At 52.1% G+C, this 24384-nt stretch overlaps 2 protein-coding genes across 3 annotated transcripts in view; both read left to right on the top strand.

Moving 5' to 3' along the window:
* The first annotated feature begins 189 nt into the window (after positions 1 to 189).
* Positions 190 to 24315, top strand: IL23R (interleukin 23 receptor). Of its 2 annotated transcripts, XM_074906006.1 has the most exons (16): positions 190 to 335; positions 2500 to 2594; positions 3328 to 3621; positions 3807 to 3930; positions 4799 to 4983; positions 5067 to 5215; positions 6039 to 6198; positions 6845 to 6927; positions 7187 to 7403; positions 8291 to 8488; positions 9187 to 9270; positions 12550 to 12600; positions 13398 to 13494; positions 14686 to 14776; positions 15233 to 15477; positions 17341 to 24315. In XM_074906006.1, exons 2-16 carry the CDS (start codon positions 2537 to 2539, stop codon positions 17450 to 17452), a joined length of 2148 nt encoding a protein of 715 aa, XP_074762107.1. In that variant the 5' UTR covers positions 190 to 335; positions 2500 to 2536; the 3' UTR covers positions 17453 to 24315. The 2 variants fall into 2 exon arrangements, with proteins under 2 accessions (XP_074762107.1, XP_074762106.1); XM_074906005.1 differs by having other exon boundaries at positions 15233 to 24315.
* Positions 24223 to 24384, top strand: part of IL12RB2 (interleukin 12 receptor subunit beta 2) — a 28190-nt gene continuing 28028 nt past the window's right edge. Inside the window, exon 1 of the mRNA XM_074906001.1 lies at positions 24223 to 24338. The gene's annotated coding sequence lies outside the window, so the exon portion shown is untranslated. The remainder of the gene's footprint in view (positions 24339 to 24384) is intronic.

Here is a 24384-nt window from a genome sequence, read left to right as displayed (position 1 = left end):
GACCTCTCCACCGGGTTCCTGCCTCCTCGCACGTAGCGACATGATCGTAACAATCCATTTGGGACGGATTTAAATTTGCCGGCGGGACTCCGGAGTCTGTAACAACTTAAAGACTAAAAATACACACACCCCCCCCTGCCCACTCCGGCCCGAGGCTGCTCCTTTAAGGGATGCTGGGTTTTCCCATGGACTGACTCAGACTGGAAACTCTCAGTTTTTCTCGGCGCAGCAATCTAGGTCAGGCTTGCTGACAGTTGCTGATGCTTCTCGCCGCGCTCGGCAGCCACAGCGGCAGGCGGAGGGGCCCGGCACCGCATGTCCTGAGCCCTGGCAAGGTAAGGACCCCCCCCCTCTGCTCAGCTTCCAGCCCCTGACCACCCGGATTTAAAACCCAAAACTACCCCAGCTCGTGTTTCTTGGCTCATGTGCGTTAGCCACCCCCGACACACATTGCCGGTAAAGATTTCGCATGGTTTGGGCTTGCACAATCCGGACAGCTTTTTCCTTCTGCATTTACTTGGCGTTTCTTTAGCGCTAATGGACTTTTTAATAGAGGTGAGATCAAAAACCAGTGTCTCTCGACAAGGGGAACAGCCTCGTTCCATCTGGCTTTGGAGTCTGCAAACGCTTGGAGTTTGCAAACGCCTGTAAATTGGAATCAAAACGCAAATGTGAGCGGTCCCTGGAGGAGGCAAAGCCTGCGGTCTTGTCTTAGAGCTGGCACTCAGGCAGATTTATTATATTTTCAGCTCTTTCCATTGACTACAGGGATTATTTTTTTTTCCATTTGTTCTAACTTGCCGAAGGTTTGCAAGCCATCGGGAGGCCTTCGGGTTCTCTTAGTAGGTCAGGTAATAGGAAGGCACTTGAAATTTGACTCACTTGTTATGAACAGCCCTTAAAACAAACGAGGTCAACTCACAGAGCAGGAGAAATACAAAAGCATGAGCTGTAGCCTAGTAGCCTGGTTTGGGTGGAACAACATCATTTTGAAACCTTCACAGTGGATTCTGGTTCAGAGTGTCCCTCGAGGGAAAACCTGCCATTTCTAATGTCGGATTTTTTTTATACAGTTATTTTAATTATTGCTGGCTTAAAAAGAAAACTACGGAGGTGCGGGGCTTGCTCGGCTTCCAGCACCGTGCACACAAGCAGGGTTTAAGGTTGTGGTGATGGTCTGCCCAGTGCCCAGCCCTGCACCCATCGCAGCATCGCCTGCAGCATTCGGGGGGGCTCGGGGGTGCTGTGCAAGCTGCTCCCAGGTGGGTGTTTCTCTTGGAAAAGTGCTATTCCCCCCTCCCAGGAGCTGCATTTCCTTGCACTCTGGCTCCTGCAAAGCTCTCCCAGCCCTGCACCCCGTATTTGTACCCCGTATCGCGAGCCCCACGGGGCTGGTGAGGCTGGGCTTCCCCTCTGGAGGGGGGGGTGGTCTGGGGGGGTGTGTGTGTGAATCCAAAGAGGCTGAGGAGGAAGGTGACGTGAGCAGGGAAAAATTCAGACTGTGGGTTGCAGACACAAGCGTGGCTCCTTGGAGAGAGAGGGGAAGCCTTGCCTGGGATTTTAGGACTGTCTGGGGGGGGGGGAAGAGCCATTGCTTGGCTTGGGCAGGACCTGCCACAGCGAGGGCGTGGGAAAGATGTCACAGAAACAGGGAATTTTCTGTCCCATGAAACTGCGTGTCATCGGGTCTGAGCAGCTCCAGGGATGGAGACTGCAGGGCAACCCCTCCGGGCAGCTGGCCCCATGCGTGGTCACCCTTAAAGTGCTTTTTCTTACGTTTAACTGGAATTTCCTGATTTTCAATGTGAGTCCACGGTCTCTTCTCCTGTCACCACTGAGAGGAGTCTCTCTTGTGCCCAAGAGGGCCCAGCACTCCAGATGTGCCTCCCCAGGGCTGAGCAGAGGGGCAGGATGAAAACAAGCAGCATCCCCCTCACACCAGCCTTCTTCGAAGAAGGCTCTCGGGCTGCTCAGGCATAATTTCCCTTTTGTAAAACCACGTTGCCCGCTCCCATCGGCTCCTGGTCCTCCTGGCGTGTTGGGAGCTGCTTTCCAAGTGGATTTTCTCTCCATCTCCTGCCCCGGGGGTGGAGGTGAGGCTGTCCTGCCTGCACTTCCCTGCACCCTCCCTGCCCAGAGTTAACCCAAAACTGCATGAATTTATGCGTCCATATAAGGATTGGAGAAATTTCACAGATATGAAAACTAAGAGAAACGGTCACCAGAGGTGGAAGCTCAGGGAAAGTGGCTCACGGGGGCTGGACACTGGGCTGTGCCTGTTACCAGCAACGCCGAGTCCTGTGTGCCCGTGGGCTCGTCCCCTGTGCTCCTGCTGCCGGCACGACCCAACCTGACCCCAAATCCCCAACAAACCCCTCGCCCTGTGTCCCCACTGCCAGCGCCGGGGCAGGTCCTGTGCACCCCGGGGCGAGGGCAGACCCGGCTGTGCTGGGCCGTGGTGCAAGCTGCTGGGACAACTCACACTTTTTCTCTCCCCAGACTATGCCACGGGCGGGCACCGGCCGCAGCCCAGGCCATGGCAGGGTCCGGCGAGGCTTTGGCACTGCACGTCCTGCTCTGCTGCCTGTGCGGAGGTAAGCGGCGGCGCGCCACGGCCACCACGGCATCACCCGCGCTGGCCACCCTGGCCCAGCTGGGGAATTGGGAGCAAGAGTAGGAAAACGATAGAGCTGCAGCTATGGATTTTGGGGGGGGCCTTTCATTAGTGTTGCTCCTACGCCCGGCCACCCTCTCCTCCCCGCTCGCAGCCTCGGACCGGGGGGGCAGGGGGCTGCATCCAGCCGCGTTGAAGCACGCTGGTGTTTCAGCAGTTGAGAGGAGCAGCTGCCTCCGGTGCCGGCGTGATCCTGCCTCCGCGCACACGAAGCCGGAGCACAGCTGCACCCTTTCCAGGAAGGCCAGATCGAGCCTGATACCGGCTGTGAGCTGGGTTTACCGGGGCTGGCGCAGAGCCTTCATCTGATAGCGAAGGGCAGCGTCGCTGCGTGGGGGCTGCTGCCCTAATCTCGGGGGATCAGAGCTCTCAAGACTCCGGGTTATTTCCCTGCAGTCATTTAAGCATTAGAGCAAAACCTAAAATTGGTGAAACTAGCTGTTTCCGATCTGAGGGGATGAGTCACTGGGTGCTGGGTCCCTGCTGAAGGCAGAGGGGTTTATCCCTGTGCTGGGGACGGGGACTGAGGAGCCGGGGTCCTGCCATGCTGCTGCCTGGATCCCAGCAAAGCGGAGCAGCGCAGCCCGTGGGCATCACCTCTTCCCCTGGGACACCCACCCGGAGCCACCTTGACCCCGCGGGTGTCGGCGCAGGTGTCGCAAACATCAAATGCTCGGGGCACGTCTGGATCGAGCCCGCGCCGGTGGTGCAGATGGGCTCCAACATCTCCATCAACTGCCTCTCCACCCTCGGCTGCCCCCGGGCCAAGTTCTCCATCTTCCTCAACTACACCCCCGTTGAGGGTCCCCTGCACCCCCTCAACAGCAGCACCGTCCAGCTCCGGCTGCGTAATTTCCAGATGCCCGTCGGGGCCGTCGCCTGCTTCATCGTCTGCCCCAACAGCGACGGTCGCCAGCTGGTGTGCGGCACCGACATCCACGCTGGTTGTGAGTTTTTCTTTTTTTTTTTTTTTTCTCTGTAGCCATGGGGTTTTGCTGATTTTTGTGAAGTTGCCAGCACAGAGGAGGTCAGGGAAAAAGGGGGGGGGGGGGGCGGTGCACAGCCTGGGTTCGGCACTGCTCGGAGCGGGGAGGGGGGTCTCCACGCGCTCTGCCTGACCTTGCCTCCACAGACCCTCCAGACCCCCCCAACAACCTGACCTGCAGCATCCACGAGTACTCGGGGCAGCTGGCGTGCACGTGGGACGCGGGGCGGCCGACCCACCTGCACACCCACTACACCCTCCACCTGCGCAGGTAAGACCCCACAGAACTGGGGGGGGCTGCAACACGACGAACTGGTGCCCGGCGTGTGATCGGGGCGCGGCGGCCACAAACTGGGGTGACAGCAGGGCTGCTCTGCTGCTGGCGGCTGGGAGCGGGCGCCGTGCCCTAGTTACGCTTTCTAAAGCTCACACCTCCCTGGTCTCCTGCTTGCAAACCGCACGTTAAACCACGGGTTTAATTCTGCACCATGGACCTGACCCGCTCAGTGCTGTCGGCAGCCCAGCGCACGTGGCATCCCATTGCAACGCCTTGCAAACGTGCATTTTTTGCAGATGCATTGCCTCTCTCTGAGCAAAAGGGCCTGCACAGAGGGTGCAGCAGGCAGTTTGCACCTAACGCTGCCCAAAAACGCTGAAACTGAAACTCTAGCAGGGCTCAAAAGAACCTAAAGCGTGTGCGCTGGCTGCTGCGCAGCGTGCCACAGCCCTTCCGACCTGGGATGCTCTCTGCCACGTTTGGCACCAAAGCCCCTGTGGCACAAGGCTGGCAGGATCTCAAAGTTAATCTGACTCAATTATTAAAGTCAAGCACCTTAAATCCTGTCACAGGTAAGTTTTGTGAGGAGAAGTAATTACCCGCCTGCCTAAATTTGTTTGGGTTCGAACTTTGAGGACCTGAGAAAATTGCCTTCCTGTACAGCCAAGACACAAACGCCCTGGAGAAATGTCAAGAAGCACCGGCCATTATTTTCTAGTTTGTTCTAAAAGGGACAAACTCCAGGTCTGGAGGTGACTGTGCCCCAGTCAGGAGCTGTGACCCCTCAAGAGCTGGGGTTGCCTTTCCAGTGGGTGCGTGATGCCAGGATGGGCTCTGACCAGGGCTGCCTTCTGCTTCCCAGCGTGGTGGAGGCTGCTGAGGAGGAAGATGCCGAGGAGGAGGAGGAGGAGGAGGTTTTCCCCGTGAGCTCACCGGTGCCGCTGAGTGCCCTGCGCGGCGGGACCCGCTACTCGGCGTGGGTGCAGGCCAGCAACGCGCTGGGCACTGTCCGCTCAGCCCCTCGGCTCCTCAACCTGCAGGAGCTTGGTACGTCTGTCTGTCTGTCTGTGAGCTGCACCCCGTGCCAGCCCCCCCGCTGCCGCCTCACACTTTCCCGGTCCTCCCCGCAGTGGTGCCCGCTCTGCCCCTGGTCACTGGCGCCGAGACGATGGAGACACCATCATCTCCCACCACCATCATCCGCTGGAGGCGGCGGACGCTGCTGGAGAACGTGCGCTGCGAGGAGCGACACAAAGCCATGGGCACCCCGGAATGGCATGTGAGACAGCCCAGGACACCCCAAAACCTCCCCCCCATGCAGACCCACGTGCACAAGCTGCCCCCCCCTCCCCCCCCCCATTAGGGCAGACGCCAGCTCTGGTCCTGCTGGAGACCCCTGAGCACCCACGGGCAGTGGGAGCATTTGGGGGTCGCTCAAAACCCACCCCTTGGCTTTGGGACTAGTGGGGGGCATGCACCCCCTGACACGGGCAGCTTTGGACAGCTGGTGCCCTTTGAGAGGGCAGACAGCCTTTTGGGTGGGGTTGGCTCTGCTTTTAAAGCAAAAAGAGCAAAATTCAAAATATTTCCCAATGTTATCTAGCTCTGCAAAGACAAGGCGAAAACTCCTCCGAGGATGGTGGTGCCTTGGCCGTCACCCCCACGCACTCGCAGACACAAACACACTCAGGGCGGCTCCGCCAGGGTCCCTTCTGGAAACCTCCCCAGGCCCTGGCAGGGGCTGGATCCCAGCACCCACCAGAGTCCCCCAAATTACCGTGGTGTCAGAAGCCCAATGTGGTGACAGCCTGGGGGCTCCCTGCACCCCCCCCAGCAGAGGGGACTCTGTGTGCCCCGTGTCTTACAACAGCATCCGCCTCAAAAACACGTGCTGGAGCCCAGCAGCGACGAGGAGCCCCTTGGCAGGCAGCCCCCCCACGCTTCGCCACCCCTGGGCGCTCGCAGAGGACCGTGCTCATCCCCATCCGTGCAGACGAGGAAGGCAGCGAGTACTGAGCACCCCAGCTCTGTGGGGGGGGACAGTGGTGGCAGGGGGGTTTGGCTGGGTCCTGCTCCCCCTCAGCACCCTGCTTGCCTTGCAGGTGGCGGCGTGGGACGACGCGGTGCAGCACGGGCCCCGCTCACAGCACGACCTGCAGAGCAACACCCAGTACGTGTTTCAGGTGAGGTGCCGGCTCAGCCCTGTCGACAGCCCCTGGAGCGCCTGGAGCCCCCCCTTTCTCTACACCACCCCTGAGGCAGGTAAGCTGAGGCCCATCACCTCCTTGGGATGCTCCGGGGGACCCTGGCCCAAGCTCCGGGCAGCTCAGGTTAACCAGTGACACACGTCACCGTCCCCACAGCGCAGCCGAGGGCTGAGCACCGTCACGAGCTGGCAGCTCGTCTCACGGCCTCCGAGCGCTGCGGGCCCTGCAGCGGGTTGCAGGTTTTGGTGACTCCGGCAGACTCCTGAGGCTGCTGCAGTATGGTGGGAGCTGGAGAGAAACCAGGGGGGGCTTTGTGGGCACAGAAAGAGGGCTGGGGTCCACTTACCCGTTTTGGGCCGCTTGCCCGCTTCCCCCCGGCAGCAGGGAGCGCTCTCGCTCTGGGTGCAAAAGCCACACCAGCCCAAGAGTCTCACCACAAATATCTGTTGCCTGGGGTCAGCTTTCGCCCTCTGCATCTCGGCTGCTGCCGCTGGGATGAGCTGAGACGCCGCCGGCTCCGTTACCGTGGGCTGGGGCCCCCCCGGCGGCAGGAGGGGCCGTGCGGGCTCCCGCAGCCGGGGCCGCCCCCTCTCTGCAGCGGCAGAGCCAGGAGCCCCGGCCGAGGGGGGGTCCTGCAAGGCCGGGGGGGAGCCCCCCCGCGGCTGGGAGCGCCCCCCCACGTCCATCGCTTCCCCCCGCAGCCCCCGCCGCGGCGCCCGACGTCTGGCGGCGCTTGGGCCCGACCTTCCCGGACGGCAGCCACGAGGTGACGGTCTTGATCAAGGTACAGTCTGGGTTTGGCGGCTCCTGTGAGATTTTTTTCCGCTCCTCCCCCGAGGAGAACACCCGCCGAGAGGCGGCGCCCTTCCTCAAGAGCGCTTTGAGCAGAGATGAGGGGGAGACGAGACCCCAGCGTGTCCTTGGGGACAAAACCCCTCCATCCTTGCCAAACCCACCCAGCCGAGGGGGTGTCTGTGCGGCGCTGGGGGGCTCAGTGTCAGACCCCACACCCATCCCCAAGGGCTGTCTCCCACCCTTCGCAGCCCCTGCCCCCCCGGGACGCCCGCGGGAGGATCCTGGGCTACACCGTGCTCGTCGAGGGTCCTGGGGGATCCCTGCTCCTCTGCAACACCTCCAGCACGTCCTGCAGCGGCCGGGTGCCCCCAGGAGCCCGCACCCTCCAGGTCACCGCTCACAACTCCAAGGGGGCTTCCAGCCCTGCCAGCATCCCCCTGGGCCGGGGTGCCAGCAGCCAGGAAGGTAGGAGCTCACACACACCGACTGCAGCTTTAACAGGGACCAGCTTTTATCAGGATTGCGGGGGGGAAAAAAAGTTAATTTGTGCATGCATGGTTTTAAAGCAAGGGAAAAGCCCCGGCGGAGGGAACACAATGTCCTCCAGACAAGGCCAGCACCGCCCGGAGATGGAGACACTCCACAGCCACGTATCTCAGCCCTCAGCCTCTGAAGGCTGCAGCACAAGCTTAAAACTAAGTTAATCCTGCCTGCGTTGGCTGGCAGGGCAGGGCTGTGCAGCAGGCCCCATGCAAGGGTGCTCCTCTGCTCCCCAAAATAGCTCCTGCCACCTCCGCCAGGGACACAGCCCCAGCTGGGTGCTTGCAGACAGAAAGGGAGGAAAAAAATTCCTTTCCGGGCCACCTTCAGTTCCCTGCGCCACAGGCTGTGGTTTTCCCCATAACCACACTTTCCTATTTTTGAAAAAAAATGTCTCTTTAATGAGCAATGGGAGGGGAAAGTCCCATTCAAACTGAGGACAAATATATGACTAAAAAGAAACTGAACAGAAATAAGGTGGAAAAAATTCTCTAATCTCTCATTTCTTGTAAGAAGTGACAGGTAAAGCATTTCAGACGAGACATGACAAAGCTGAAGATGTGCTTTTGTGATAGGTGTTTGTGAACAGACATACATATAAAAATACAGATTTTGAGATACAGATTTTGATATGTATACACATTTGTGTGTATATATATAAAACTACCACATTCTAGAATTTCTCGTACCCTCTTCAGTCCTTAAACCCTTTCAGGAAAGGCATTTTGCCAGGGCTTTGCTGGCCCTTCCAAGTCTCCTGCTCTTCAGAGACGAGGTTGGGGTGACAGTCCCCTTGCCGTCTCTCTCCGCAGAATTCCCGGCACCGAGGGCCGTGGAGGTCAAGGCCGAGAGCCACAGCAGAGTCTCGGTGGCCTGGCAGCCTCCCCAGAGCAGCAGGAGGTCCCCGCTCTGGTTCATAGTGGAGTGGGTTTGCACCGCCCAGTATAGCCAGGAGGAGCAGTATTTTTGGAAGAAAGTCCCACACCAGGAAACACAGATGTACATCCAAGGTAAGATAATCCAGGAGTCCTTGGTGCAGTTCATCAGGATATTATAAAGCCAAAACATATCATAAAAGCAGAGTTTCATTTGAAATTGAGCCCCTGCCCACTTGTTTTTGGCGAGCGGGACCATGAAGAGCCCTTCAGGAGCAAGGAAGGGTGAAGCGGCAGGAGACAGGAGGGCAAGTCAGTGGGATCTGGTCCCCCAGGTGAAGGTCACAGGGAAAGAGAATGAAGTGACGAGTGAGCTGGCCGGCCAGGAAGCCACACGAGATCTGTGGAGGCCTGTCCAAGCGCAGGCGATGCCCGGGTGTTTAAAGGATGCAGGGAGAGAAGGCACAACGCTTGGTGCACCGAGGCTGTGGCTTTAGCAGCTCTCCTCCCCCCATGCCCAGAGAGACCCCTGAGGGTCCTCACCAGCACAGCCTGAGCACCTTGGGACCCATCCCACATTAATTCTGGTGTTTATTGGGTTTGAGGTACTCCCTAGCCAGGTACCCCACCAAGTTTTTTCTCTTCCACATGTGTTTTTGGGAACAGCTCAAGCAGCAGCTTTCCCCAGGGGAGGGAGGGGGCGCAGCAGGCTGGGGACACCCCACACGCGCTTCCATCTACTTACACCCCTCAGCAACAAGCCCTCAAGCAAGCCTAGAGCTTTCACAGCAGCTTACAAATACATTTTAAAGGCAAATCTTGCTTCTTTCTAGAAGAGGGAGTAGCGGGAAGTCACATCAACGTGTCGGTATGCGCAGTCTACCCCGACGGAGTCAGCAAGCCAAGCTCCAGCCAAGGTAAGCCCTCTCGGGTGGAAAAGTTGCTGCTGTGGAGCTGCAGGGCTGAGCTTGCTGTTTTGTTCTTGATGTTCCCACCATCTGCCAGTTTTTGAGAATGACTTAGTTTTAGAAAGAAGGGGTAAAACCCTCTCATTGATCAGGGGAAAGCAGGGCTCTAGACAGAAACCTCTTAGCTGCAGGATACGAAAATAGAGATTTTTATCAATGCATCTGTCTGAAAGCCTTCTCTAGCCAACCTTCACTCCTGCACCCAGATTTAATGCGCATGAGAACCACATCTCACTTCACAAGATACATCAATGGAGTCATTCTCCCTTTTTGTGATAGGAAATGCTTTGCACAACTGTCAATAAAATGTTATAGATAAACCAAAACATAGCAAACAACTCCTAGAGAGACCAACTGGCCAAGCTGCAGCCTGCTCTTTCTTACCTGGGGTTGGAAGCAGGCAGGCTTCAGTTCTAGCAGGTGTTTCAGAGGAGAACACAGGCCAGTTCTGAAGGGAAAGCCAGGACTGTCCTCACCCCCAGCGCTGGGCGCGTTGGCTGCGGTCGCCCTCAGGAGCTCCCCGAGCTGCTCCATCCTCCTGCTGCTCCTCACCTGGGTGAAGCAGGATAATCCAGGCACAGCTCAGTGGCTGAGCACACCTCCCAGCACCCCCATACCTGCTGACAGACACTGCAGTGCCCACAAAACCTCCGTGTTGATGGAGGATGCACACAGTGCCCAGCGGCGGCTGGGCAGGACCACAGAGACAGCAGAGAGCTGAGGTTAAGCCACGAAGCCAACCCGTAGGTCAGAACCCAGCCTTCTAGAGCTTCTCTAAGCCAGGCCTAAGTGCTCAGGGCTGATCTTAAATAGAGCCCCAGGGCAGGGGGTGTGGGTGGAGACCCCAGGTAGGGCTGGTCAGGGCTGTTAGGACCCCGACAGAGCTGGCTGCAGCTGCAGGCAGCGGTAACACCCGTGGATGTCACCAGTTCACCCCCCGTGCTGGGATGCAATTTTAGATGGGTTATTTGAAGCTGCTCAGGAACTTTCCCTACAACACACCAGCACTGTGTTTCTGGTTGGCACCTCTCGGGGCTCTGAGAAGGGCAGTTATTTAATTTTTTTCCCAAGAAATGGAAACAGGTATTCCTGGCCGGTTCATCCCAGGCTGTTCACATCTGTTAGCCCTGGCTACGAGGTGGCGTCCTCACAGACACACTTCAGCCTTCAGCTCTGGGCAGGTCGGCGTTTGGGCACCTCCAGCTCTGATCACATGAATTTTCAGGGTCCTGATCCTCAGGTGGGCTTAACCCTTGGCAGCAGGTCTCCATCTGCGCAGAAGAGGGAATTGCTGGGTGTCAAAAGGAGGATGCTCTAACCTTTGCACTAGCAAATGGCTTAGAAACGTATTAAATGCTTAAAAATAGAGACTTCACCCTGAGTGGCTGCGTAGACCCCGTTAACAAAGCTTGGGGGTTCATGTGGGGCAGTACCAACGTGAGGCAGAAGCAAAGCTCATGTCAGCAACAAGGTTTGTGTCCAACACAGCAGCACAACCCCCAGCTGACACCCCACCGGCAGTAAGTCCCCAGCTCGACCCCGCACCCCGAACCTCACTCTTCAGCTTCCTTACTCAGATTGACCCCACTCGTCGTCAGCAAGACGTTACTGTAATAACATTAATTTTTTTTTAATGCGACACCCGCCCGCCAAAACTGCTGAATTCCAGGCTGCAGAACAATGTATTCCATCACTTTCTGTCCACAACCCCATATATTTGAGAGACACTTTGCGGCATCTGCAGCAGGTTCCAACTGAGCGGGCTTGTGCTGAAAACACTGAGGGGATGGGAATACCTGAGCTCCGGGAGCTCTGCTAGGAGACACATATGCTTCAGATGCACAAAACCAGAGACAGTACCTTTTTGGGGATCTTTTTGCCCTTTGGAGAGGAAGAAATTGCCTTTGGCCTTGGATCTGCATTGATCCTTGCAGAGGTTGTACCAAACAGAAGCGGAACGGGCCTTGCTCCACCAGCCTTGGATAAGCTCTGTCTTTTGACAGCCACTGTTTCGTTTATGAAAGGCTGTGAATTCCAGAAGGTTTTCACTCTTTTTCATCTGAACTCGTCTCAACTGACAGATTACTGACTCTGTTGCAGAAATCACTGGCTAAAATCAGCTGGCCCCTGTTGATTAGGATATATACGTCTATTATAGATATATATATATGCTGTATTATGCTGGATATCCTTAATTGTCTTGGCCAGTTGAAGCTCAGTAATTGTGGATGAGGATGCTAGCTGCTATTCTTATTAATGCTGATCCTCTGCTTAAATGCATTCAGGCTTCTGCTGCCCCGAGCAGACCGTTGGCTGGTGCCCGCGCTCTGCGGAGGAGGCGGCTTCCCGTCCCTGTCCTGCCGGGATGGCTGCTCTCGGGGACAGGAGGGCAAACACGGGGAGCAGCAGGATTTTTCCTAAAGCAGTCACCCAACTGAAGGGTACAGAGGAGTTTTCCAATGTGCAAACGCGGGGTTTCACCAAGCACCTGGATTCCTGCACTTCAAAGGATGCGCTGGCGAGGCTGCCCTGCCCGAATTTCCCAGTTTTGGTAATTTTGGGAAAATCCTGCTGCCAGTGTGAGCTGTGCTTGCACAGGTGACTCTGCAAAAGGGGCCTTTTGTGTTGCCAGCGTTTTGGGGTCATTTCCCTTCCTTCAAACGCAACACAGACCCAGGATCACGTCATCAGCAATGCTCACTGCCTGCGAAGGACGCAGCAAAAGGCAATGGCTGAGGTTGGCCAGGAGGAAAGCTTGCTGCTTATTTTAACAAAAATATACTCCTTGCCATGGCAGGCTGCAGATCTCCCCTCACTACACAGCCCATCACACAAACAGATATTATCAGAAAATTCAGTCCCATGGGGCTCAGACACTTTGGGAAATAATCTGTAGGTGCTCATCAGAAACGATGTACGATTCCTCGAGGAAGACTAAATTCATGTTTCGGGTGCTGAGGGGGGCGATGTGCGTGGAAGATGTTTTATAATCGGTGTTATGTGTTCATCAACATCTCTTTTAATTAGATCTCTGAGAAAGAGAAGATTGTGTAGAGTCTGGCCAGAGGTGGAGTTACTAATTACTTTAGTACTAAAAGTACTGAGGGCTTTATTTTTCTCATGATACCATTATTTATGTTTCTAAATAACATTTTAAAAATAGCTTCTATGTCACCTGCCGTTCTCTAAATGAAGTTATAGATTTTTTTTTTCCTCTCTCTGTTTAAGTCCCTTCAGAGAACCATCTCCTGGGCAGCACCTACAGCGAGATCTCCCATGGTAAGAAGATAATAGCTCAGACTTGGTAAGCCAGACTTTCTCCTTGACCAGAAGTGGATGTTTTAGCTCAAACAGCACCTGCAGCATCTGGTGATGAGGAAGAAAAAGCTCCTTTACCCCTTGGAGAGGTCAGGGCCAGAAAAACAGCTTTTCATTTGATGGGGACATGAGCCACGTAGCAGGAGGGGCTGCAGTGCTCTCAGGGCTGAACAGCGTAACGCGTGCCTTAAGTTTTGCTTCCTTATGAGATTTATAACATAATGTGCATTACAACAAGTAGGAGATAAGAAAACGAGAAAGATATAACATTAACACAACAGCGATGGAGTGTTTCAGTCTTGCAGCTTGAACCAGAGACTCGTTTGAGCGTTTCCCACCCATTTTTCTAACTTTCAGTTATGCTCCGGTTTGCACATCTTCTGCTAAAGGTTACGTTATGACCTGTTGCAGTACTTAAACCAAAAGCAAAACCTACATAAGCTGAAGAATGCACTTCAGCGTTTCTGGAAGGTAAGTCTCTGTAGGAAATGGTTAAACACAGCGACCACACTTCTTCGAATGACTCGGCCGATGGCGATGGCGAAGGGGCCGTGCACGCTCTGGCTGCAGCGCAGTGTGGATGGGACACCGGGTTTGATTTTGCTTTTGTTATGGCTTTGCTTGGCTCGTTGAGGAGCGAAAGGGCAAGTGAAGTGCCGAGGGCTGCTTTAGCAGAGGTCTGCCCTTTACATCAACAACCATGGGGGTGGTGGAGCAGGGCCACCCAACTGACCTCCTTCCTCTCTATCCTTTTCCAGACAATGACGTTGGAGTTTTCCTGGGACTGGGCATCAGCATGGTCACATTGTCAGTTGTTTTTCTATTTCTGATGTTTAAAAAATCAGCCAGAAAGAGGTATTACTTTCCCCTCTACATTTTTTTTCCTTATTTCCAACTCATACTTTTCTTCCAGAATATTTTAAAATAAACTGCAGAAACCAGTCGTTTTCACTGCAGCCTGCTCTAACTGAGGGCAACTTCGCCCATTAATCAGATGTGCTCTACAGTAAGGCAGAGACCAACAAAAAAAGTAAAAAAAATTGTAAAGGCCAACCTTGGGGACACACGGGATTGTGTCAGAAAAAGAGAGGAAAACCATAACCTCTGGAGGTAAGTTTTATCCTAGGACTGGTTACTCCCAGTTCTGACTAGAGGAGGGGATGCTGAAACTCCTCACACCTGCACCCTGAGATACAGACACAAACTTGGGAGTGGAGCAGCTGGAAAACTCAACAGGGAAGATCTTAATACTGGTTCTTACATTGACAGCCGTTTGCTAGGCACCCTTGCAAACCAGCGCTCGTCTATCCCAGTTTGCTGTTTAACTGGAACAGGGATGTCCAGCAGTGCAGGCGCTGCTGTCCCGACACAAACCCAGGGGAACGGGTGACCTCTGTGGCACAGAGCTCCTGGTTGGATCTTCCTGACAAAACAAGAGGAGACCTGGGAGTAGAGGCTGTTGAGAAACGGCCTCTTTCAGTTTCTGAACCCAGCCTAACTCTTCTGCTCTCGCTGTGGTTGTGAAACACGGGCATTTCAACAACAGGGACTGTGTATTTTCCCAGGAACGCAGCAAAGCACCAGAACACCAGCAAAACTCAACAAAATTAAAATCTCTTGCAAATTATTTTAATTTCAGCTGCAGGAAAATCAACTTTCGTTACTGCCATGTATTTGATTTCATCAGTTCAGGGTGCACCTGCCTGCTCTGGTTCGTACACATAGCTTGGGCCTCCCCCCGGCTCCCCCAGCTTAGCCACGTTGTCACATAGAAACAGGTTTTACATAAGGGATTTACCGAGAGTAATTTAGCTTCCAGGCTTGCACTGCCGTGAATCAAACCTGGGGGAATAAGATGAAAGATGAAGAGTTCAAAGGGAGAAACCCACCTGTATGGTGTAAACCCGGGGCTTCCGAGCCATCCCTGAAGGATGGATGCGCTTGCTGTGCTCCTCCTGCCAGGGGACAGCTTCGTCCTGAGTGAAGAATAAGTAACTAATAAAATGGACTAACATCTTGGGGTTTATTCTTTTCTTTTCCATAAAGAATTAAGGCTACTGTTGTGTCGCTCTTGCCAAAATGGCTGTTTGAAGACTTTCCCCACCTGGAAAACAGCAACGTGGTTAAGTCACTCCAGGTAATTGCACCATTATCTCCCAGATTCTCTTCACTTGTCTCCCCTTAGATTCAAGCTTGCTCCAGAGCTGTGAGAAGCACAGATGGGAAGAGGATTAAGCTCTAAGGGACCAGGAACTGACCAGGAATCATTTCCCAGGCACTTGCAAGGTGCATGACAGCCCAGCTTAGCTGAGATTTTTAAACGCTGCCTGAATATATTCTTTATTCAGTGGCTGCAGTTGACTTGAGCTGCCCTTGAAGTGCGTGCAGAAGCATGGAGACAGGCAGAGCAGCTCCCCGTCCTCTCTTGCCCACCTCGCTGCCGTCTCTTTCACAGGGCTGAGAGAGGTGGGAAGGAAGATGAGACGAAGACAACAAGTCATTGCCCCATTTCTTCCTTGGGATGCTCTAATGGTATAGATCTCGCATTGGTAAAATTTTCTGGTTTGTTACTCCTCTCACCATTTTTTTCCAGGAGAAGAGTGATTTCACGAGCAACAGTTTCCATGAACCGTTCTTGGACACCAGCGACCCCACAGTTATGGAAATCGAGGAGGTGCCAGTGCACAAGGACTACAAGACCGTGGGCACCCGGAGGAAGCCCAGCAGAGAGGTCCCCGAGGCCCGGGAGCACCCGGGGAGCACAGCGCCTGCCAGCATCGTGACCCCCGAGCAGATCAGTGGCTACAAACCTCAGGTGTCCGATGGGAACCCGCTGGGGTACGTAGCCACCAATATTTACCACACACAGCTCCCCACACCCCTCCCAGAACCGGAGGGGAACGTCTTCTTCAGAGACTACACGAGCCCCGTTCCCCAGCTGTGGGACGGGGAGGGAGGGGAGCATCATGTCTGTCTGCTGGAGAAGATCAACCTCATCTTAAACAACAGCCGGAGCGGGCAAAGCCACATGTTTGGCTTAGCCCAGGGGGGACCCGGCTCCCTCCCGGCGAACCAGTGGGGACACATGTTGGCCAGTGACGTTCAAGAGCAAACGCTGGTCCCTGACGAGCTCGTCTCCTGCCTCAGAGCCATGAACGGGGAGTCGGTGGATATAAAGACCTGCTTCCCGCAAAGCATCGGGAGATTATTTTGAGAGAAATTGTAGCTGTGATCAAAAAAACCCAAAGTGGTGACCATAGCACATACCAGCCTTTGAGATTGCAAACAGCAGAACTGGAGACAAACTCCAAATCTTAAATTTGCCCTCTTTATCAACTACAAGTTCTTGTGGCTGTCCGGAATGCTTTGGCCAGTAAATCACAATTTTATACTTACCTCATATCGTCACAAGCATAAAAAAATGTAAAACTTGGATTCCCATAAGAACTGAAATACGGAGCAGGTGATTTTTTGAAGGATGCAATATACTCCAATTATTATTCAAAATCATTCTCTTGTTAAATGTTTGGAGCATCTTGTCCCTGGAGCTGGTTGCAGTTAATATGGATAAAACAATCCATTAGACATCCTGACTGAATTGTGTAAAATGTCTTGGGATCACTCTTAATGAAGAGACACTACACCAAAGAGGATTTATATTTCCTACAGCAAACATGGGTACCAAGGGGGATTTATATATCCTACAGCAGACGTGGGTGCCAGGACATGAAATCTTTTCTGTATGACAGCATCACCCGATTGCATTTTCCCTCCCATTCAGTAATAAAAACTACATCAGGCAAGATCAAACCTTCATCATCTTCCAGGCTGATTTAAAGTGTCTCTAAATTGGTCACTTTGTGTGAAGGATTTATCCTGTCCTCACAGCAGCTCGTCAGCGCCTCGGCCTTGCTTTGTGAAGCAGAACGTGGCACAGCGTGACAGCATTTATTTGGGACGTGAGAGGGCATTTTGGATCTTCTGAAACAAGAAAATGAACTACAGGAGTCTCCTTCCTGCTGAACAGTTGTGAAATCGTTTAAAAGTTTGCCTGGCACTGCAGAGGTGGTCTTGCAAAATGCTCCTGAAGCAACCAGGAACTCCCTGGGCATGCGGGAGGTTGGATCATATATCGATGCGCTCATCACCCACAGCTTTTTTGGGAAACACTCCGAATGCTTTAAGGAATACGAGCACAAAAGGTGTTTACAATACTCGGTAAAATGCCTCAATGCTGTCTGTTTGCTCTGCACATCCTTTTCTCCTACCTCTTCTGTCCCAGCAGAGACTGGTTTTGGTGTGGAGTGGCCGCCGGTGGAGGTGACACCGCGTGTGGCTGGGGTGGGGAGGGGTGCTGGTGCCACAACCACACGCCCTTGCACGCCCTAGCTCACAGGGTGCTGTGTGACTGAGCTGCCCCTGCATCACACCCGGAAAATTCCCAGGGAATATGTCCTGTAAGAATGACGTTAACACCAGCACATTAAAAGCCAAAAGGATTCTCTGAGTGTGCGTTACCAAACCAAATTGTGTAAAAGACCCGGCAAGTTTTTGTAAGACTTAAAAGTTGCAAAGCTAATGTAAGTGCTAACCTCCAACCTCCAACCTTCCTAGGGTTATCCACTTTATTATTATGGGATCACTGTTTGCCGTAGAACTGTTAAACCTGGAGATTATAATCTTTCTTTCCATTTTTGCTAGGCGCTGTACACATTTCTCTAAATGCTGTTGCATGAATGGATTGGTTTTGTTGTCCGCTCCTGGATACCTCCCAACCAACGCTGTTGTGTGTTGTCCCCTTTTAACAACCTAAGAGATCTGTCGCTTCAACTGACAGAGTAGCAGTTACCTGGCAAGATGGGGTCGGAATCTTCTTTAAGAAGCAACAAACTATTTCCAAGCCAGAAGAGCGACTTTTACATGTAAGCGAGTCTAAAATTAGTGCTTACTGCCTGTGCAGGAAGGAAATTGTAAGAGAACAGCCACATACTATCAGCAGCCCTCATGTGAGATGGGGAAGGTATTTTTTTTCAATGTCCACATCCTGACACTCGCGCTGCCTGTATCGCCTGAACTACCAAACCCCGTGGGTCAAAATGCTTGTCTTGTCAGAAAACAAAGCTGAAAGCCTCCTCTTACATTTCAGGTACCTGCTGGTTGAATTCCCAGCCCTGCTAACTCACCCCAGGATAGATACCTGCAAATATATCTGCTCCTTTCCTGTTCAGCGGCACGTGGCGGCGCGGGGATGAAACATTGCCTTGCTCTCACCGTGCACGTGTGCTTCGTTGGTGGCAAAGATTTCCTGGGGCCTGAGAGAAATCTGTCTCTTCCACGGGTGCGGGGATGCATCTGGTAAACATGGACTGGTTACTGGAGAAAATGGAAAGAGAAGGGCACAAATATATGTGTGTATATATATACCAATGGAACTATTCTGTTCTAACACACAGTACAGCTCCCTCTCTCCCTCCCTTCTAACCCGTTTGGACAGTGCTTGTCTCTACCAATGGTTTAAAAGAGGTGACAGGCTCATTCTGGGATGGATACCCGTGCTGCTCACCTCTGGCAATGAATGGATCGGTGGGTAACTTGTCCAGTGCGTGAAGAAAGCAGGAATTTTGGTAACAGTCCAACACCCCCATGCCACGTCATGTCCTCAATTCCAGATTTCTGACTTGCCAGAGGTGCTCTTCGCTCTGCTGTTCGCCTGCTTTGCTCTTGGAAAGCCTTTTGCACCCCTCCTGTGCCTTCTTTCCACCAAGTGTGGTATCTAGGGATGGAAACCAGCGTCCTGAGTGATGGGGATCAAACTGTAGGTGTGCGAGTCCAGCACTGAGATCCTCATAGTGAGCAGCCCAGTGTTTTGAATCAAATCATGATGTCGCTCCCAGTACATTTAGTTTAACATCTCAGGGTTCACTCCCTCCCTCAAATACTACAAGCTCTCAAATTCTTGATATTAATATTTTCTAAACCTTGTTCCCAGTTTGGTTATACTGTTGGCAGCCGTATCTCACGGCAGCGATTTCCAGAGGTTATTTATCAGTTTGGCAATGAATTTCATGGGCGGTTCAGCTTCCTTGCAACGTGGGGTTATATACCTTGGAGGCACATAAAGGAAGTATACGCTGAGTAATGTCTCTACCCGCAGACAGCATGCTCCAAAAAGCATTGATCTCTTGTGTGACTCTCGCTCGGCCTGCAGGAGATTGCAAAATCACGTTATCCCGTGCAAGTGAAATCTGTGTGTAATTATTTTATGACAAGACATTTTTGTGCCGAATGAGTAACATGGAGAAAGCGGCTGCTGTCGAAGTGTGGTGGGGGAAAGCTTTGCCCAAGGCGGGGTTTTTGGGTGCGCAGGAGTGATGACTCTATGTCCCTTGATGTAAAGGAGTGGTGGGTCCGTGTCCCTTGGTCCTGGTGTCCCTGTGCCCCAGACAGAGACAGCCAGTGGCCCTCAGAGACATCCCTCCCCAGGCTGAGGAAGAGCTCGGCGAGAGGAACACTGGTGCAGGCCAGCAGCCACCGGCTCATCTAAATGTGATGTAATTAAATATCAAAGCAGAAGAGCTCATGGGCCAGAGATGCTCCATGGTGCCGCGTCTCATTCACAGGCTTAACACAACCTCAGTAAAAAGGCTCTTTTTGTCTAAATGGAAGGACAGAACAGATTAAAAAGAAATAAGACATTGGGTGTAGTCTCTTCAAAGCTTCATCAGGCTCAGAGAACAGCAGAGCCATCCACCGCCTGCTCTTATCTCCATCCCGTCACACCAGGGCGGGTGTATCAGGTGTGAGCTTGTGATCTTGCTCGGGCACAAGCCCTCAGCTCACCCGGAGGAGGTACTGACACACAGTGCAGACCAGCCCGAGACACTCTCCCTTTGGGACTTGGTGTTTACCACCCTTCTTCAAAAAGTGTGCTTGAAAAGAAATTCAACAAAATGCGTAATAAATAATAAACTGAGCACATAATAAATGATGCATCAGCAGTTACCATTTTAAGTGGTTGATGCTGCTGCTCTGCCACCATCGCCATGCTTTCTGCAGGAGGTCACAGCTTTCATTCTGGTTTAGTGTTTGAAGCACGGGAGAGCTGGGTTTTAGTCTGAGCTCAGTCACAAACTGGCTGCGTGACCTTCCCCAGGTTGCTTTGCCTCCGTTTCTTATCTACAGTCTGGAGAGTAACAGCTACTACCCTTGGTAAAGCCTCAGGATCTATAACCCAAAAGCACCGTACAGTGTTTGGTCGCAGGAACAGAACAAGAACACAAAAACATTAGAAACGCTTCCTGAGTAATCTTGCACTGCTCGTTTCTATTCTGCACATGCACTTGCCAGTCTTGCTGAAAGGTTTGTAAGGGTTCGCTTGTCAGTAAATCGTGGAAGAGATTTAGTGGCAAATAAATATGCTGCAGAGACTAAAACTGAATTAAAAATGTTAACGTTTCACAAAGCTAAATAGCAACGGTAGACCTCTGGGGATTTCTGAATGCACAGACAAAAGATCAAAGCCCAGATTGTGACCAACACTTGCGAGCAAAGCTGCAAATAAATGCCTGGATCAGCAAAAGCCTTCTGAAAAGACAGCAATGGAAAAATGACAGCAGATGAGACAGCCACACAATGAAAGCAGGCATATTCATTAAAAATTATGCTTTTTATTTAGTACAGCCTCTTACAATCCTTAGCTTTCAGGAGGGTTAATTCTTTAAGAGGGAAGATGAGGATTTATTCAGGGGGTAGAAGGGCTGAGCACAACAGCAGAGACTGAAACCAAACCTGCATTTCGTAGACGAGGATGTGAGAGGTGAGGCTGTGGTTTGTGTCTTGACTGGCTTCACTGAATGTCAGCTTCACAGAGTCCAATCCCATGAAAACAGTCAGTTGTAGAGCAATGGGAGCAGGATTTGGATAAAAGATCAAAGCAAGCACTGAACACAATGACTAGAAAACAAACTATAGAAGTGATCTATTAAAGGAGACGGCAGGCTTGCAGCTTACCAAACCAGCCAAACCTTTCCTTGACAGAAAGGAATTAATCTTGCTGCAAGAATATTAGAAAAAAACCCACAATTCTTGACCTCTTAAAGGATGCAAGGTGGTTCTGTGTCTCGCACATGTTCTCTATGATTTTCCAGAATGGCACTGCTGGACCCCCGCTCTTCCAGTGAATCCAGCCTTGCTTGGCCCGGGTGTGTGTCCAAGAGGAGGCAGATCTGGGTTTGTTGATTCCTGTATTCAGCGCTGTACCAGTGTTCCCTTCTTGCAGCCTCTCGAGCGCTGTGACAGTGTTGGTGGCGGTGCTGCACGCTGGGTTGGTGACTGTGGAGGGCTGGTGTGCAGCGAGTCGGTGTTGGTGGCTCTGGTTCTCCAAACGTCCCTGTCCTCACTCCTCCGTGGTGGCCCCGCCACTGAGAAGGCTCTTCCTTGCCTCCCTGGTTATCAACTGTTCAAACCAGCAGCTGAAGCTCAGCACCGAAGAACCAGAGACCTTCTCGTCTGCACGGACAGTGGCTGATGATGGAGGGTTGGCAGCATCGCAAAAAAAGACAGACTAAATGTGAAATTGCAACAAAATGCAACCGCAGTTTTGACACAAAGATCAACGCAGTGTTCACGGCGTAGCCAGAGACCTCTCATTTCGTGCAGGGCTGCTGAACAGCCTGGCCTGTGTGGTCCCTGGTACAATCAGAGCTAGAAACTGTACTCCAAAACCAATGAGAAACCAACAGATATTCGGAGAAATTAAAAGGAGTAGGCTAGAAGGAGTGACCCTTCCACAGAGTAAGAGATGTCAGTCTGAAAGCAGTCTGTGAGCCTCTGAGGTCTTCAGCCAGGCCGAAAAAAATTAATTTTCTTAAAAAATAATTGTCTTTGCTGACAGAAGAAAATGACATTATGTTGAACACAAACTGAAGACAAAAAAATCACGGCAGACCTTTGAGAGAGCGGGGATGCAAACCCCATCACAGCAGCTCTTCCCAGGCTGGACTAGACCATGTGGCAAAGTCAAGAACTCCAGAGAATATTATGGAGAAAATACATTAAATAAGCAAACACTACTCCTTCCTGGCTGAGCACCGATGACAACCACAGCAGTGGTTTTGGATATACTCACATTCTCTTGCCTGGGTTTTTAAGCACCTGATAATTAACTCCGTGCTCTGTCGCTCACCATTTTGACCTTGATGACTCACCACCATTCCTTCACAATTCTTCGTTCTCAAGGTTATTTCCAGACCTACAACCTGACAAAACCAGAGAGTGTAAGGGCTACACCTGCTGATTTCACTTCTGAGTTTGAATTCCATTTCCTTCAGTAATATTTTTAACGTTAGCCCTTGCCTGTTTTTATTGACTGGGCTCCAGCCTTCTTCAATCACCAGCTTTAACTTTCTCTGATTTGCATTCAGAGAGTTGGAAAAGAGGCAGCTTTGCCCCATTTGAATCTTCTCACTTTTTTAGAGAGCAATTTTTTTCCTCACAAAACCAATGAAGACAATGGCTGAATAAGCCATTCCTGGCCTTCTGTTTTGGTTCGGTTTGCTTTAGAAGTCTCCCTTTATATGCACTTTTGATCCCAGATAAATTATTTTGTCGTTCACTTCCAGAGGCTGAGCATGAATTACCACAATAGAATACATTCAAATTTTATTACATCGTTTACATGCACTTTATTTTCACTATCTATAGGGGAAGTCCATATTCTTTACTCATTCTTTTTCAATATTCCAACATTTACTGTGTTATGAGCGTGGGCTGAAGCAGAAAGCATCTTGGCCTCAATACATTGAGGACATCTACCAATGGAGGAGTCCTTCCAGACTTGGACCACTGTGAGCTCAGCAGAAAGAAGGCATTGAGGTACCAGCAGCCACGTCTCACGGGTGAGAGAAGTGCTCCCTGCCTCCCTGGAGGCAACCACCATCATCTGCTGTCAGCTGCAAAGGTCTGCTAGGACAGAGTTTGAAATCCTCCTCCTGTGAGCAAGCTCCACGCCAGGCAGCCGCTGTTCCCTGAAGCGCACACTCAACACCAACCTTAGGTCTTGTGTTTACAGCTTTGCATTGGCATGCGCTCAACCACAGAATCCCAGAATCATCTCGGTTGGAAAAGCCCCTGAAGCTCCTCCAGCCCAACCATGACCCTCCCCCTGACCGTTCCCAACTCCCCCAGATCCCTCAGCGCTGGCTCAGCCCGACTCTTCAACCCCTCCAGGGATCCCGGGGACTCCCCCCTGCCCTGGGCAGCCCATTCCAACGCCCAACAGCCCCTTCTGCACAGAAATCCTTCTAGTTTTTATCCCGTGAAAGCCAGGCCCCTGGAACAGCACAGCTGCTGCCGGGAGACCCTCGACTTCGCCCGAGGTGTAGGGCCCTACGCTACAACCACTACCAGCCTCTTTCTTTGTCCTCCCCTCTCTGCTTGGCTGCAAGTTCTCCTCGGGAGCTGGCCACTGTCACCTCCAAACATCACACATTCTCATGTCAGCTACTGCTGGTGCTTTCCCGAGTTTCGTTTTCAGAGAACTGATGACTCCGTACTTTCCTTGACATCACCCCTTGCCCGGGGAGCGGGGAGGTTGGCACAACGTCCACGCAGCACCGACGGCTCCGTCTGCAGCAGGACTTTGTGCTTTGGCTCTTCTGTTGCAGTCAAGCACCAGGCAGAGGTTCTGCAGGGAAAACCCTGTTTTCTTCATGATTTGTAAGTACCACGTGCTCTCTCCTGGAGCTTTGTGCTCAACACAAGTCCATGGAAAAAGAATCGTACAAAAAAGTAGACTGCGTCGTTAAACAATAAGCAAAGAGAAAAAAGAAAGCAACTACATTTTACAAAAGGCAACGGATTGGGTTTTTTTCAGTTTAGTTTCCTGTCACCAGGGCACAAAACTCTGATCACTTGGGCCACCTGATGGGCATCTTCCCTTAGCTGTATCATCAATGAGTAAAATACTACTCAGGGTCTGCTCACGCCAGCTGAGCACATCATGTAACAGCCGCTGCCATATTTTTTCCGCGGAGGAGAAGCAAATACCCGCAGCGAGGGGCAGCGATGAACAAGGCCTCGATGAGAAACACGAGATAATATCCCATCCAAACTCCTGACGGCGTCCTGGTTAGAACTGATACGAATCCTGGATATTTTTGCAGAGTGTAGATCTGCCCCGGGAAGCAGGGCTGTGAAAAGTGAAAATGAACTAAAAGAAGACAAGAGGGGAAACGAGCTATAGACTTAAAAAGAAACTGTTAATATTTGGAGTTTCATCCGGTTCGCACAGTTCACACATGATATCTTAATGAATTATGCCAGCCCTCTGGAAAAAAGCACAAATGTTAGGCTGGGCTTTGGAAGAGAGGTAAAGTGAAGGTTCAAATGCAAAACTCTGGAGTCCTGAAGGCTGCAAACTTTGCGCTTCCTCTGCTCATTCATTTGGATGTCTGCCCCCCCCCCCGCCAAAAAAAAAATAACCAACAACCTTTGCTACAATTTTTAATCTAGAAAAAATTAATCCCATCAGGGAGACGCTGTCAGGAAAACCGAGTTTATGCCCTGGATGTGCAGAAAAGAGAAGGAACAATAGCAACAAGAGACCTTTTTCATTAAAAGCTCTTTTAAATACGGCAGTAGGATGGGGGAGCGCTGAAAAAAAAAAAATGCGAGAAAGCAAGAATCACATGAAAGAGAAGGTAAAAAAAATCGGCGTGGCTACATCTCAGGCTCTCTCCTCGCAAG

The sequence above is a fragment of the Athene noctua genome, chromosome 5, assembly GCF_965140245.1.
Source record: "Athene noctua chromosome 5, bAthNoc1.hap1.1, whole genome shotgun sequence".
NCBI classification, from domain to species: Eukaryota; Metazoa; Chordata; class Aves; order Strigiformes; family Strigidae; genus Athene; species Athene noctua.
The sequence above is the reverse complement of the archived record's forward strand: the minus strand, read 5'-3'. Positions and strand labels throughout refer to the sequence as shown.